The following is a 17,134-nucleotide window of genomic DNA, read 5'->3' on the forward strand; positions in this document are numbered from 1 at the left end:
ATCTGCGAAAAGACGGATGGTGGATGAGATGTTGTGTGGGAGGTCGTTAATAAATATTAAGAAGAGAAGCGGACCCAACACAGACCCCTGTGGTACTCCGGAGGAGATGGAAGTAGAATTTGAAGGAAGTCCGCCTATTACGGTGAACTGAGAGCGAGCTGTGAGAAAATTGTGAATCCAGTCTAAAACAAGTGGGTGAAGGTGAAGACCTGAAAGTTTGACCATAAGACGCTGATGTGGGACACGGTCGAATGCTTTGGAAAAATCAAGATAGATGACATCGGTTTGGAACAAAGAATCAAGGTTTAAGTGAAGGTCCATGGTAAACTCAAATAACTGATTCACATGAATAGCCGCGACGAAAGCCATGCTGATTTTTGAAGAAGGAGTTGGAATTAAGGTGGGATGCAATATGCGAGTATATAATATGCTAAAGAAATTTACATGGTATGCAAGTTAATGAAATAGGACGATAATTCGACGGGTCGCTCCGGCTGCCAGCATTGAACACAGGAATGACTTTGTTAATTTCCTAGTCACTAGGTATGGAACTGTTCGCAAGAGATTGATCAAAGATTATTTTTAGAAAATGAGAAGATACATTTTTTGTAGCTTTTAATATCTTGGCAGTGAGGTTGTCAGGCCCGGCAGCACTGGATAAGTTTAGTTTGTCTATCAGAGCACAAATTCCAGCAGTAGTGATGTTGATAGGTGCCATCGCAGAAAAGTTTAAAAAATCTTGGTGTGATGTATTCAAGGCAGGTTCATGTGTGAAGACTGATGTAAAATAAGAGTTCATGACGTCAGATCGAAGTTCTGGAGGCACCTGTGAACCATCTGGATACAAAAGGGTAATGCAATGAGTGTTGCCTGATCTGGGTGATAACATCCGCCTGAATTTCTTTGGGTTTGTTAGTAGAATGCCATACAGATCATTGTGGAAAAAACTTTCTTTTTGTACACCTTAGGAGACGCGTGTAATCCTGCAGGCACGAGAAATATTTTGTCCATTTATAAGCCAGTGCAGTACTTTTAGCTTCACGAAAAAGACGCTTTTTCTTTTGAGAAAGCCTCCTTAAGGAGTTAGAGTACCAGGGCTTGTTGGAGTCGCCGCGAATGCATATCAGCGGAACCTAGGTTTCGACCATATTTGAAAGTTTGTTTTTGAAAGTTAGCCAGTTTTCTTCGACAGACCTATCAGATGCAGACTGCTTGAAATGAAGAAAAAAGTTCTCAAGCTCCGAGTTGATACGGGCGAAGTCTCCCCTTTTATAATCGCGAATGAACTTAACAGAGCGCTGCCGTTGGGGAAACGGGAGTGATAGGTTGAAAATAACTGTGTTGTGGTCACTGAAACCGTCAGTGCTCGATATGGATTGGATGAATTCGGGGCTAGACGCAAAGACTAAGTCAAGGGTGTTACTGCCACGTGTAGGGAAGTTTACTGCTTGGGTGAGGTTAAATGTCATGACAACGTCAAGGAAATCTTTCGCTTGACGAGAAGATGTGCTCAAGTTTCCCCAATCAATGTCGGGGAAATTAAAGTCACCGCAGAGGATGTAATAGGCTCTAGGAAAACGAGTATTAAGATCGAGCAGAACCGAGTAAATATCGGTAATAAAGGAACTGTCACTGTCAGGAGGGCGATAACATGCAATAACTATGCATGTGCTTGTGGAAAGGGTAATTCTGACACAAAGAATTTCCTGGCAGTAATGAGTCATGAGAAGAGAAGAATTAAGACTGGTTGTAATAAAGAGTAAAACACCCCCACCCCTGCGCGAGACCCTATCACGTCTGTAGATGAAAAACGGTTTATTGTTGTCAAGCAGTTCCTCGTCTGAGATATTATCGGAGAGCCACGATTCTGTAAATATGGCAATATCGGTGCCGTGATCGTCAAGAAAGGCTTCCACTGACTCTCTCTTCGGAAGATAGCTACGAATGTTTGTTAAAACAAAAGCCATAGTTTCACAAACATGTGAACGTGACGGAGGCAAAAGTGGCTGATGGTGGGAGGGGAACCTTGAAACAGACAGTGACCGCTATGACAGATGCTCTACCACGGAATCTGTATCCGCATCGTAGACAAACTGCTTATCGCCCATGGTTAACCTGTCATATCTTACTTTGCAATTTAAACCACTTTCCTTGCCGAACGCACGAAGTTTCTTTTGAGCTGTACGCACGCGCACTGAAATATCTTCACGGATTGAAAAGTCAGTTTCTTTGAGCTTAGGGCCAGCAGAAAGGATTTTGCATTTATCTTTAAAATGCGAGAATTTGACCATTGTTGGCCGTTGTTTCCCTTGCTCGAAGCGGCCTAAGCGATGCGCTCTTTCAATGTTGGCGGAATCGATTGATGTGCTTAACTTATCTGTGCAGAAAGAAATCACGACCGTTTCAGATTGCTCCCATGTTTCATCCGCCGTATCGGGCAGTCCGAAGAACGGCAGATTATTTCGGCGAAGTCGGTTTTCCGAGTCGTCACATTTTTCTTTGAGGATTCGAATTTCAGATGAAAGGCTGTGAATAGCCGGGTTTGAATTAGGCGTTGCACTGACATCGTTGCACTGACTTGTTGCGACTATTTTTTCGAGAGCATCGACGCGCGATGAGAGGCTACTGACCAAGCTTTGGAAATTCGACTGGGAAGCACGAATCACTGCAAGTTCAGACAGAACGGAATTCTGTGCAAGTTCTAAGCGTGACAAACTTTCAGCAATAGAATCAAGAGACGGAGAAGGACCAGGATTTAACTCGATGTCGCCTGACAGGACAAGATGCAGGGAGACAAAGTGAGCATGTACGGCGAGGGAAAGTAAGCATCGACACAAAAACGCTTGGCAACGCTTGACTGTGTCTGAGGGGCACGACACCGCAAATAAGCATTTCGCCCATTTGAAATCATGGAATTGATGCTGTCAAGTTACCGCTTCCTTCTTGTGCTGTTATATTACTTGCATGCTGTCGTGCTTCAGACTACGACACTTCATTTGTTAATGAACTGTACTCAATACTACTGGACCTAGAAACCCGTTTTCCCCGTGCAACGTACTTATTATGCGGCGATTTCATCTTTTCTTATATTAATTGGTTCAGCGTGCACTGGCCAATCGAGGGAATTTCTAAAGTTAGCCCTTACTTTTAACTTTACGCAAAGAGTTTACACACAAATTCGCCTGGTCAATACTCTTGGTCTTGTTCTTATTTCAGGCCCGGAATGTATCCAGTCATTATCATACATCTCCGGCTTCAGCGATCGTCTTACTTTGTTGTTCGACTTATCCATGCACATCGCTACTCGTCAACTATGAATGCAGTACATTCGCGACTATAATAAAAGGTCGACATTCCAAGTACTACCACTTAGTTAGAGAAGTTTTTCCACCACTTTAGCATGTCCTCCTCTGCAAGACCCGTTCATGAAAAGCGGCTGCTTTTCAAACAGAACTTGATATAACTCATCACACTGTATGTGCCCCTTATGCGCATTCGAGGTGTTGCCAAAAAACCGTTCTTTTACCAACGCCCTCAGAAACTTTTAACGCGAAAGAAACTGCTCTCCCATCTAGCAAAACGTTCGGCTAGTGCATTACGGTGGGAAAAGTATTTCTCATGTCTTCGCGAATACACGAGACTTTTTCGACGCTCAAAATAGGGTTTTACCACCAGGACCTGCTGGACAACATTCGGTCCAATCCTAAGAAATTCTGGAAACTTCTAAAGGCAGGCAGTAAGCCTACGCGCCATATTTTTTTGGTGAACCCTGACGGTTCTGAGCTTCCATCAGGCGAACGTAGTGTCGCAATCAGTTTTCACCACGAATCTCAGTTTTCACCAACGAATCTACTTCAAACACCCTTCCCGTATCCAAGTTTTCATTTTCGCAAATGCCGCCCGTTACTGTAGCTACCTACGGAATCGCAAGCCTTATCGATAAGCTTAAAGCGTCAGGTGCCCCAGGACCAGATAATATACCAGTTACGAGTTAAGATACTGAAATGCACCAAGGAAGTCTCCAGACAAATTTCGCAAATACTCGACGAGCAGTAACATACAACTAGCCTATTTCCGGATGACTGGAAGCCCAGAGGAGTAGTTCCAGTTTTTAAAGGGGCAACCGTCATGATCCGTCTGAGTACGCATTGTTTGGTTGCCATAGAGAGGATAGCTCAGAAAGTGCAGGAGGTTGAAAAAGGGGGAAAGACTCTGGTCCAAAGAGGGGTCACAGAAAATTGACATTCCATTAACAGGTTAGCTTTTATTAGCACAGTCGAGTATTTTCGTTTTTTGAAGCAGGCGACCGACATGATCCCTGTAACTATCGTCCGATGTCATTAACATGCATTCCATCCAAACTACTACAGCATATTATTTATTCACAAACCGCATCTCACGCTGATACCAATTCCTGATGTTTGTCTGATCAGCACGGCTTCTGATCTGATTACTCATGAGAAACCCAACTATTCGAGTTCACTACTGATCTCAGCCTCAACTTAAATTCTTCATTTCAGACAGACGACATATATCTGGACTTCTCAAAAGTGTACCCCACCAACACCTCGTGTACCCCACCAACACCTCTTCAGCAAACTTTCACGCTTGTACCTCCATCCTCTGACATTAGCATGGATTCGCTGTTTCTTAAATGATCGCTCATAAGACACTATTATCGATAATGACCATTCTCCCACGACAGATATTTTCTCTGGAGTCCCGCAGGGCTCGGTTCCTAGCCCACCTCTGTTTTTAATCTTCATATACGATCTTCCTTCCCACATTTCATGGAAAATTTGTCTTTTCCCAGATTACCGCAGTATCACAACAATCGTCAGGTATGGCTTCAAAGTGACCTTAACAGAGTTGAAAACTGGTGTTCCACATGGCTAATGACGCTCAACATATCCAAGTCCGAATTCATGCAGGTAACACGCAAGCGCACTAAAGTCAACTACGCGTATTCAGTGCACTAAACCGCTCTTACACAAGTCGAATCCTACCGGTATCTCGGTATTCATATCACCAGCAATCTCACCTGGTCCCATCACATAACGAATGATGCCTGAAAGCACGTGGAACTCTTGGAATGTACCAACTAACAGTCTCCATGGCGGCGGCGCAGGCTTCCCGATGGAGATCTTCGCCATCCTGGACGGCGTGGTGCTGCCCTACATCCTGGACCCCAACTTCGAGAAGTACCTGCCTGTCATCCCTTCCGAGGTGGACTCGGTGAACTTCACCTGGAAGGCCGGTGAGAACAAGGTTAGACGAGCCTCTCCCGTCCACGGCCGCCGCAAGGGGGTCTGCGGATCAGAGGCACATTCTTTAGGTGGCTGAGTTATGGCTTCAATTAAGGGCTGAGCGTATGCGGCGCAAAGCTATGCAGCTTTCACAGAAACTTCGTTGTTGAAGAAAATGCCTCTGCGATTGCACTTTCTCACTGAAGGCCATCGCATCTATTCCCGGTCGAATGAACGTTGGGAACACCTGTGGGGTGACGACAGGTCGAGGTGCTCACTTGATGTCTTGCGCCTTCAGTCGGCGCGACGCCACTGGCACCTTCGCGGCAAAGAACTGTTCTGGCTCGCAAATCGAATCGGCTGGCAGACTGCAGGGCGAGCCTGAATTGATCGGAACAGTTGCTCAATTGAAATATAGGATTCCTAGGCCTATCAAATCTATTAGAAGAGCTCCTACTAGGGCTAGTCGGTATATGATCCTTACAGTTTATGCGAAGCGTGGACTGTGCACAGGAACGGACACACACGACGAAGCGCTAAGCAAGATGTGCTCGGAATTTGTCAGTAGAGTTACTACCAGGGCTAGTTGGTATGGCATGCTTGTGCCTGTGAGGCCCTAACTCGGCACAGGAACGCACACACGCAGACGCGGGACGAAGCGCTAAGCCCGATGTACTCTAAATTAAAGTCAGAAGAGCTGCTGCTGCGGCTAGTTGGTATCACATCCTTGTGGCTTTGGAGGCCCTGACTCTCCACAGGAGCGGCTGCCTTCTTTCTAATGATCCTATCAGTGGTGGGTGAGGAACCATGCTGTTCTGTTTCTTCTGCGACAGGAGCCAAAAGCTTTTTACGGTAACTAGCCTCTATGAGTCTCATTGCTTGCGCTAAAAGGCTGGTTTCAATTTCATGGTCACAAGATTTCATTACCGCAATTCCAAAAATTCTTTGCGCTACATTTTTATTTTTCCAAATTAGAGCGGGCTGACTCAAACTGGAGAATCGGTTTACATGCCCCTTGGCTCATTGAGACCAGGAAAGAGAATCCATCTTGAAATGATGATGCAATTCCAATAACCTGAAAAACCCGTTAGTCGGCAGTTTATGCGTCAGAGTTAATGAGTATTCTGAGAAAAGGACCAATGCTTTTGGGACTTGAACTTGAAAGGAACCCTAATTGCAATCAAGAAGCACAAGAAAGTCATACACAAATCGAAAATCTGTCACTGTTGTGCCTTCAATACGAATGTTCGCTTCTCTGTCAAGTTTAGCTAAATATAGGTCCCTTAATAACGGGGAAATGACCGAACCAATACAGATACCTTGGTTGTGGAGAAAAATATTATCTTCCCATTTCGCAAAAGCTGATTTTAGATCGGCTGCTAAAAGTTCCAGGAAACATTCTTCTTGAATGCTACAGTCATTTGAAAAACACCGGAACAAATTTCTCAGTGAAATCGTTGATGGATTTCAGTAGGTCGCCATGCGGAATTGATTAATATAAGTCTTTTACGTCGGCTAAAATCATAAAATTGGCTTGTTGTGCTGGAGCTCTAAAAATTCAACTACTTCTCCAACATGCTTTACTAAGAATCCAGAAATAATTTCTTTAGCTGACGCTTCAGAAAGCCTCAAACACAATTTTTCAAAGTACCAGTTTCTGAAACAGTAACCCCAGGCAATGGCCAGGCTCGTGCGAATTGCCTGTGAAAAACATAGAGGAAGCTTTTTGCTCTTTTTATAGCAGTGGCGAGTTTTGCAAATTATAAATTTTACGCAGTTTCTTCTCTTATTTTTAGCTCCGGAAATTTAAGCTATACGATGCTTGTCAACAGAATCGTTGATTGCCTGAGATGTTTTACCCTCGTAAGCATGTCTGGGTAGAACACAGAATCTTCCTTCTTTGTAGGCGCCCAGTAAGACTAAGTACTTTTCTTTCAAGAATGCAGCAGTTCTTTACAGAGGAAGCTTTGCGCATTTACCTTCACACCTTGCCAGTAAGCGAAGGAAATACTCCTGTAGAGAGACTCCTTCAGCGAGATGGACTGGATTCCTTGACGCCGGTTTCTTCTTGACAACTTGTGTTCTAAGCCGGGGCTGAATCCTTTACCACAGGAATTCTGTAGTTCTGCTCATGATGCGGGAGAACTGACGCACTGCCACTGGCAACTGTTGATCCCCTGCTCTGCTAATCCCCCGCCACTGCCGAATACGGGATCAACAGAAGCCGCAGGAAGTCCACTCATACATGAGCATCCTCCAAAGCATGACTACAACTCGACTGTTCGAAAGCGCCGCCACATTCTCGAGATTGCAAAGCTGTGAAAACCGGCCGTTTACCTCAACCTGAGAAAAAAAAACTCAAATTTTTTTATTCTTTATTTCTTTATTCAAGAGCGACACGGACCTCGGTGACCGAACACCGACAGAACAGCACATGCATCGCCCGAAGGCGTTACAGCAGGGGGGGGGGGGGGGGGTTGCAGATTGGCAAAAGATATATCTTCACTTGCAGAGCACACTTACATTTCCGAAGGCCGGTTCCACTGTTGCACTGTTTTAACAAAAAATGAATTTGCAAACATGTTCGTCCTGGTATGGTACTCTAATTTTACGAGAATAGTGATCTCGTTTAGAAACGTAAAATGGCTGTTTAAAGTAACTTTCAAAATCAATCCCCGTTTTTTCGTGAATGATTAAGAACAGAAACTTTAGCCTCAATTTTCTTCTGCGGGAAGCGAGTGGTTCCCATTGCAATTCTTTTTTCATTGCTGTACAACTATTCCTTCACCCGTACCTGCCCAAGACGAACCTTGCTGCTCTGTTATGAATTTTGCCGAGTGTGTCAATTTATACCAGATGTGCACGGTCCCGTACAATACACGCATATTCCATGATACACAAGAGAACAGAACACAAGAACACAGCACAAGACTGAAAAGCAGTTTTCTTGGGGTTTGGCTGCGAACACCTTAATAAATTTCGCTGTATGAATTTCAGCGCCCTACCGGCACATGATCCACATGATGGTAACCACATGATACACATGAGCATTCCAACCTATGTATCTGTATGTACATTTCTCTCTGATCAATTCATTACTTATGCGTTACTGAGCGTTTGAATTTGATTTTTTTTCTTGAAAAACAAAGATGATTGCATTTCTCCGTATTCAAAGACATTTTCCATTTCAGACGCCAATCGTGGATAAGTGTTAAGTCAGTTTGGAGTTGAACAACACTATTGGCATGGTTAATTTTCCTACACAAAACGCAGTCATCAGACGTAGGAAATACTGCGTGAAATATCATTTATATAAATTAAGAAGAGGGGTGGCCCCAGGACCGACCCCTGTGGTACCCCTCATGTCACAGCAACGTAATCTGAGCATTTAACATTCAGCACTACACGGTGGCGGTGGTCGAGCAAATAATTCTGAATCCATAATATTACAGCTGTGTCCAGATTTAATATTTTTAGTTTATAGAAGCAGTGGGTGTGGCACAGTGTCAAACGCTTTCCGAAAATTCAGAAATATGCAGTCGGTCTGCCCCGCGCGGTCAAAGTTCGTGATAAAGTTCGTGATAAAAGTTGAGTAGTACATTATAAACCTTGGCGGAACCCATGTTGTTCCTTTATTAGCAAATCATTCCTTACCAGGTGGTTCATTATTTCTGTGCATAAGATGTGCTGAAAGATTCTGCATGAAAGTGATGTTAGAGAAATTTGACACATCCTTTCTTGATCCGCCTTTGTAAATTGGGACCACATGAGCTATATTCCAGTCGTCTGGTGAAAAAAAATCTCTGCCTCTCCCGTAACCGAGAGTAGAGTATGCATGAAATGTTTACGGGTATAACACATTGGTTGTAGATGGTACTAGTCAGAATCTTGAAATGAGTATACTGTTCAACACACCACACCACACTCTTCTTGTTGCGTCGAAGCGATCGCCTTCAATAGTGCGGGCTTAGGTAGGCAGCCGCGAACCGTGGCGGCCTTGTAACTTCTTTCGGGAGTGGCGGCATAATCATGGCGTTGTCGGCAGGGGCGAGCAGTCATCTGCTGCGGCGTATCACTCGCAAAGCGATCGCTTTCCGCAAGACGCTTCCTACCTCTCATTTCACCAGGCTCCATTTTTCGGCTTAAGCAGCTGTGACGGTGGCAGCAATTAAATGCAGGACGATGCAGAATCGTACGCGGACACGACGAGACGCAGGCCTGACAAGAATGTATCTGCAGCGCGTTCGAATACTCCGCGAGCGTGTATACATCTGCCTGTCAAAGGGGGAACCTTCATGAGCTGAAGGCCCAGCGGCCGGTCTTTTACAAGCGTGAGTGTGGGACCGCAGCGCCATCGTCGGGGACGGCGCGGAAGCGCGGCCCTCTTTCTTAGGGAGTCTCGTTAAATCTCGTACGGTGCCCGGATGCTCTCGTTTCAGCGCCCGGATGAGTAGAATTCGGTGCCCGGATGAGTGGAATTCAGTGCCCGGATGTTGGCTCTCATTTATTTACCTCTCATTTATTTATCGGTCTCGGTGTGACGTCACCCCACTGCCGACAACGGGAGCTAAAAGCATTTCATGCTTAAAACCTGTATCCAGAGATTTTTATAAATAAGATATGGATACTAGGAGATAGGATGAGCACAGTTCGTTAGCAAACGGGGCGATATGCCGTCTGGATCACAGGCCTTTGATTCATCTATGTCCTCCAAGAGCGTTAGAATACCTCTTACACTTATTTCAACTGGCTGCATTGTTGGCGCATAACTTGTGTATTTTTGGTGACTATTGATATCGTTAGGTGAGAAAACAGAAAACGTTGCCTTTTCTAAGTCACCTGAGATGACCTGTTGATTATAAACGATTTCACCTACGCCAGATGAATCTGATCCACACTCTCTTAAGTAATGCCAAAAAAAGTGAAGGGTTAGGAGAGGTAATTGACGCCAACCAAGTAAAATACAGGAAAAACACGACGTTTCGGGACCGGCTCGGCCCCTTCTTCAAGGTGTGACTACGGGGGAGCGCAGCTTTGGCGTCAATTACCTTCTCCTAACATTAAATTTCCCAACCAGACAGACTTCTGTCGAATGTTTTCTTTAAAGTGAAGGGTGTTTCTTCATTTTAAAGTCCAGCTTTTTAAAGTACTCCTCTTTCGCAGTTTTTCGTTTTTTCTTGTCCTCAGGCATTAGTTCCATGTAGTCTGTCAAAGTGATCTTCACGTTTCTTTCTCTTAAACTCGAGGTACGCATGCCTTTTCCTTATCATTTTAATCTAACTGGAAGTCACCCACGGCTTTCTACGTTTCTTCGGTCTAGCCGAATCTATATTTGGCACGTGTGCATCCCTCAGTTCAAAAAGTTTTCCTCAGATAAACGACCTAATTCATCAATATCGCACTCTTCATAAAAGCTCTCAGAAACGGGCAAGTGATCTAGTAATTTTTGGGACATTCTTGCATCGTCACCTTTCTCGTAAAATAAGACTCGCCTTCACTCACTTTTCTTCTGTCTATTATTAGATGCTTTTATACGTACTGCATCGAGTGGAACAGTCGACGACACGTCGTGTGTCATTCTGGGCAAAAGTGAGCCCGAGCGTTTATTCAGCACTGGTTTCATACACGATATGAACAGGCGGGCAACGCCCTTATCACATGGCTGCGTATCTTGCCATCAACACAGAGCGCGCTATATGCTGGGCAGATTAGATACAGATTACGGTACACATACAATGACCGCTTGATGATCACTAATGCCTGGAACAACCTGAACAGCATTAACTTGATCGGGATAGTTGGAAAAGAAAAGACCTAAAACATTTTTATCCCTAGTTTGTTCCTGAACGTACTGTAATAAGCCAAAAGTATTTATGATGCTCTTCATTTCTACATCAATTCCACAACCTGTTGTGGTTACACTCATGCCATCAACCTAATGCAGATCCGGCAGATTGAAATCGCAACCGAGCAATATCGGTTTTTTTGGAAATACTTTCATAAAGTGATTGCAACGTGCTCAGATCAGAACTGGGTGGGCGATAAAATTGTTCAACAGCGTATGATAAGTTCCCGTGTAGCGCAAGTGTGCACCATATTGATTCAGCATCATTGTAATTGACATCTAATAATGGTGATCTTAAAGAAGAACGCACCAACAGAAAGACGCCCCCGCCAAAGCGGGATCTGTCTTTGCGGTAAGCACTGGATTCTTTCGGGAACACCTCGCAATCACGAATTGAGGCATCTAACCATGATTCAGTACCAAATACTATGTCTGCCTTTACAGACTCTAGAAGACTAGCAAACTCATCAACTTTATTTACAATGTTTCTGCAGTTAACGACTACGACAACTAAATCTCGTTGGAGGCTTTTCTTTGGATGAATGGGGCGTCATCGTTTCATGACGGCAACAACCACCTGTTTTTCTTTGTCCCCTGTAAAAGCCTTTAAGTTCAGAATAAGTTTGTCGTACCTTAGTTTTATATTGCTTTTGTCTGCCTTTTGAATTTTTGCGTATTCCCACAGTCACTTCCGAAAATTTCGTGCCTGTGGTGAACAATCTTGATTAACGCTATAATCAGAACCCTTTAACTTTTTCGCGCAACTCATGACTTCCTATTTTTCTTTGTAGAAGGCAAAATTCACTGTTATAGGTCGCCCAGTCTTATCATTGTAACGCCCGACACGGTGCGCCCTTTGTACAGTTTTCAGTTCGATCCCCAGCTTTGATGAACAGATGTTTTGATTGGGTTCTCAGATTCTTCCCACGTTTCTGATTGGTTGCTGTCTTTAACGCCTTAGAAGACAAGGTTTTGCCGCAGACTTCGATTTTCAAGATCGGTATTCTCGCTGTGCAAATCCTTTCCTTCTCGCATTAAGTTGTCAATAACATTTTCCTGTTCAATAACCAATTTTTCGAGAGCGTCAATCTGTGCACAAGCTTTATTGAGTTTACTGCTTATATCCCCTATGATAACTTCATGCTTAGCCATCCTCGTGTCAATGGTAGCTAACTTAGCCATAATAGCAGCCTGACCGCTTTGTAAACTCTTGAGTAGTTCCACTTGACATTCACTAAGAGGGCCAGGATTGAGCTCAATATCTCCGGAAAGTAGCAGTAGGAGCACCAGGTACAACACCCGATTCACGATCAAGCGAAACTGCTAGCAACATACAAGGTTGTGCAGTCGTCTGCTACGACAAACAGAAGCACTTGGCATAGGTTGTGGGAATCCTGGCTTTCCGCCGTTGCCGTTGCTCGGCTGTGCCGGCTTCCCGCGTTGTTTCTCCTCTTTCCCTTGCTCCCGCCTCAGGCGGTGGAGAGGCGGCTGGGTGACTAATCACTGTCATTTAGCCACAGCTCCGCCCCGGCTCCTCAAGGGCCTTTGCCATTGGCGCCTTTTGGCGGGAATCCGGGACCCGCTCTGGGCGGCCGCGCACCGCGCGACCGTCCGAGCGGGGCCCAGAGAGATCCCTCCGAGACAGCGTAAGGTGCGTACGTTACTGTTTTGTCCGTGCCGGCCTTTGCCGTTCGGACCAGTGCTTACTTGAGCTCGCCCGCACGTGTCCTCTGACCTGCAGCTGCAGCTGTCCAGCGGAGTCCAGCGACCTCCGACAGGCGTACCTTGCGTTGATTGCCCACTCTCTCTCGCAACCGGCCCAACGGTCGACACGAGAGAGAGATCACAGCACTGCCGCGGGGACATTCTCCTGCAGCGGCGTGCTAGCGGCGCGCATTGCTCGAGTCGCTTCGTGCGCGCAGCGGAGCCTTGCTCCTCGCGCGCCCCCGGGAAGGGGTGACTATTGAGTGTGTATGTACTGCTGAAGGACGACGTGAGTAAACGTCTCCTTGGTGAACTTGGAGGCCTATTTCATTGCGGCGAATCGCTCTCCTCCCTGCGGAGGTTGAGTACGCTGCAGCGGTGTCCCAGTGTGTGTGTGGTGACGGCTGATCGGGGCCCTTGGCTCGCGCGAAGCTCGAACCCGCTGTGGGTGGTGGCCTGTGTCCACGTAGAAACCCACAACTGGCGCCCAACGTGGGGCGCCAGTTGTGGGTTTCTACATGGACACAGGCCACCACCCACCGCGGGTTCGAGCTTCGCACGAGCCAAGGGCCCCGATCAGCCGTCACCACACACACACTGGGACACCGTTGCAGCGCACTCAACCTCCGCTGGGAGGAGAGCGATTCGCCGCAAAGAAATAGGCCTCCAAGTTCACAAAGGAGACATTTATTCACGTCACCATTGCTGGCCGCGAATTTTCGGCGTTACTGGATACGGGAGCCAGCGCTTCCTTGTTCGGTGAAGAGGTTTTGTCCCACTTGCAAAAGCACTCTGTGCGCTTGCGGGACTGCCGTACGGCATTCAACCTTGCGAAAGGCGTAGCCCATTCGGCTGGCCCCGCGAGGCTGACTGTCAGGTGGGGAGAGCGGACGAGACGCACGCGTTTCATCCATCTCCCAGGGCTCAGTGTGCCCATGATTCTCGGACGGGACTTTCTCCTGAAAACCGGGATCGTGGTGGACATTGCGAATGGCGGCTATCGCGACGGACCATTTTCCCAGCTTAAGCCGTTCATTAGCCCACCGGCGTCAGTATCTGCCTGCGCAGTGAAGGCGTTCGGAGAGTGCCACGCTCAGCGGACAGGGCCACGCCCTTGTGTCGAGCGTTCCGTCGTTCAGCCTCCCCTTTGGGACCGAGCGGCGCGGCACGACCAGGCACCACATCCGCTGGCCGCCTGTGCGGTAACATTGGATGACACACAGAAGGCTCGTTTGACAGCGCTATTGCGTCAGTACGATGAGCTCTTCACGGATCAACCTGGCTGTACCACTTTAGTGAGCCACAAGATCCACACTGGAGATGCGCTTCCTTTGAAGTGCAACCCTAGACCCGTCAGCCTTGCGAAAAGGCAGGTGATTGATGGGTTGCTGGATGAGATGCTGTCGGCGGACATTATCCGCCGCTCGTCCAGTGCCTGGGCGTCTCCGGTGGTGTTGGTGCCTAAGAAAGATGGCAGCCACCGTTTGTGTGTGGATTATCGCCGTCTGAATGCGCTGACTCGCAAGGATGCCTATCCGCTCCCGACGATCAGCTCAATCGTAGGAAACCTGGGCAGCGCGCGGTACTTTTCCACGCTAGATGCCTCCAAAAGTTACCTACAGGTCCAGATGGCTGACACTGACCGGTCTAAGACCGCGTTCACGTGTCACAGAGGGCTATTTGAGTTCACTCGTATGCCCTTTGGTCTCTGCAATGGTCCTGCGACTTTTCAGAGGCTCATGGACCGCGTCCTGGGGGAAGCGAAATGGTCCCACGCCATGTGCTACCTGGACGATATCGTGATTTATTCACGAACCTTCGATGAGCACTTAGGCCACATTGCCGACGTGCTCGAGAGGGTACGGGCTGCTGGGATGACTTTGAATCCTGCGAAAGCCCAAATAGCGCGGACCCGGGTTCAGTTACTAGGGTTCACGCTGGGCGAGGGCTCCATTGAGCCTGATGCGGAGAAACTTCGAGCCATACTCGAATTTCCCGCGCCCAAGGACGTACGCGGCCTCCGCCGTTTTCTGGGAATGGCCAATTTTTATCGGTCGTTCATCCCGTCCTGTGCCCGCGTGCAGGCACCCTTGACCAAGCTCTTGGGAAAGACTGCAGCGTGGCGATGGGGGCCCGAGCAAGAGCGATCCTTTCGCCTCCTGTCTTGTGCCATTGCCGAGACAGCGCAGCTCAGGCTACCCGACCTGACCAGACAGTTCGTAGTCCAGACTGACGCGAGCGATCTGGGTTTAGGAGCAGTTCTCCTACAGGAATTCGATGGCGTGCTGCAACCGCTGGCCTTTGCCAGCCGCTCCTTGCTGCCCTCGGAGAGGAATTATTCCGTGACCGAGAAGGAGTGCCTCGCCATCGTGTTTGCACTGCGCAAATTTGATGTCTAGCTTGATGGAACGCAATTCGTGGTGCAGACAGACCACAGTGCGCTCAGTTGGCTGATGCGGCTCCGCGAGCCTGCGAGTCGGCTGGCGCGCTGGGCTCTCCTGATACAGCATTACGACTTTTCGGTGCAGTATCGAAAGGGGAGCACGAACGTGGTAGCTGACGCGCTATCCCGTGCCCCACTCGCCAGCGGCGCCTTGACGCCTGTAGGCGGAGGGGGCGAAACAGCGGACGAGCCGCCGGGCGGCAAGGAGGGGGAGCCCGCAAACGGGTTAACCCATTTCGCTAACCAGGCAAGCAGCGCTTCGCAAAGCGGACGAGAGGCAAAGCTCTTCGTGAGCGCCTCGGAGTTGCCGACGCGAACGGAAATTTTGGCTGCAAAACTGAGTGGGGACGAGACCAGGCTCCCCTCTGGGATGACTGGAATCGTTTTCAGCCGTAAAGAGCTACTGAAAGCCCAGCAAAATGACCCCTTTTGTCGCGAGTTGAGCGACGGTCTCAGGGAGACGGAGCGCCGTGACGCTACTGGTATTGTAGCGGGTGCAGGGGGGCAGAAGCCAGCGTGTGTCGCGGCGAACCCCGGGGATTCATATTTGCTGGACCATGACGGGCTCGTGCTGAAGTACATAGCCACCGATGACGAGTCCATCGACCCGTTCAAGGTGGTTATCCCCAAAAGTCTGAGAGGCGCCCTGTTGCGATTCTCTCATGACGAACCACTGGCCGGTCATCTGAGTGGCTCCAAAGTTTTTGCAAAACTGAGTCAATCGGTGACGTGGCCCGGCATGAAGCGTGACATTTTCCGCTATTGCCGTTCCTGCCATGTCTGTCAAGCGGTGAAGTCACGGGGCGGCAAGCCGCCTGGAATGATGAAACCAATTGACAGTGTGCGTCCGTGGCAGATGGCCACCTGCGATTTGATGGGGCCTTTCCCCAGGATCAAGCAGGGGTTCATTTACCTGATGGTAGTCGCTGACCACTTTTCCAAATGAGTTGAGTTGTACCCCCTTCGGAAAGTGTCAGCACGAGTGGTGCTGGATAAACTCCAGGAAGTGTTCTGTCGGTTCGGCTTTCCGGAAATTGAGAGGACATAGTAGTAGCGCTTAAAAAACAAGGACGACAGGGTAGAGAAAGACAGCACAGGCGCTAGACATCAACTGACTTTATTCCCGAGAACAACGAATTTGTAGGCGACAATCAGGAGCATAAAAAATCAACTTTTGAATCGCATGCGTGATGGCACTTCCCGATACAAGAACCTCAAATGTTTAGTGCACAGATAAACATACGGTTTGCTCACGCAGGTTTGCAGTTCCGAGTGAATGAGAAAGGCTTCCAATACTTCCCGCTCTTTCTGATCTGCACTGCCATAAATCACACGTGTCTGCTCAAGCAAAGGGGTACATTTTTTGTCATCATGTTTACAACGTTTGCAATGTGCCGCCAAGTGTCCCTCTAAACACCAACTAGCCCAGCTGTCTGCCTTAAATTTCCGGAAATACTGATCACGGACAATGCGTCCTATTTCACCGCTCGGGTGTTCGGTAACACGTGCCGTTCCCTCGGAATCGAGCACTACACCACTTAACCCTACCACCCGCAGTCCAATTTGACCGAGCGAATCAACCGAACGCTCAAGCCAATGCTTGCGGCCTTTGCCGAGTGTCAAAAGGATTGGGCAGACCATTTGAGTGAGTTCGCGTTCGCCATTCGAACAGCTGAGAATCGCTCAACTGGTTTCTCTCCCGCCTTCCTCAATTTCGGGAGGGAGCTGGCGAATCCGATGTCAAACGTCGTGCGGAGCCAGCTCGGGGATGAGCAGACGCGGGCAGACTGCTCTACTTATGCGTCGACGCTTCGGGACCGGCTTGGTCGGGCTCTCAACAGAGCAAGGCAGAGTTTGGCGGCAGCCAGAGCCCAACAGAAGGCTCAATATGACCGC

At 47.9% G+C, this 17,134-nt stretch overlaps 1 protein-coding gene across 5 annotated transcripts in view; it reads left to right on the top strand.

Moving 5' to 3' along the window:
* shf (WNT inhibitory factor 1) overlaps window positions 1-17,134 on the top strand; it is a 412,546-nt gene that overhangs the window by 199,491 nt on the left and 195,921 nt on the right. For all 5 annotated transcript variants that reach the window (XR_016284440.1, XM_089553559.1, XM_089553558.1 and 2 more), the window contains one exon: window positions 5,129-5,268. Coding sequence is in view for 4 of the 5 variants with exons in the window: in XM_089553559.1 (XP_089409685.1) it covers window positions 5,129-5,268 (140 nt within the window). In the remaining variant the exon portion in view is untranslated. The remainder of the gene's footprint in view (window positions 1-5,128; window positions 5,269-17,134) is intronic.

This window comes from Amblyomma mixtum, chromosome 7, assembly GCF_055824585.1.
Source record: "Amblyomma mixtum isolate Tamu chromosome 7, ASM5582458v1, whole genome shotgun sequence".
NCBI classification, from domain to species: domain Eukaryota; kingdom Metazoa; phylum Arthropoda; class Arachnida; order Ixodida; family Ixodidae; genus Amblyomma; species Amblyomma mixtum.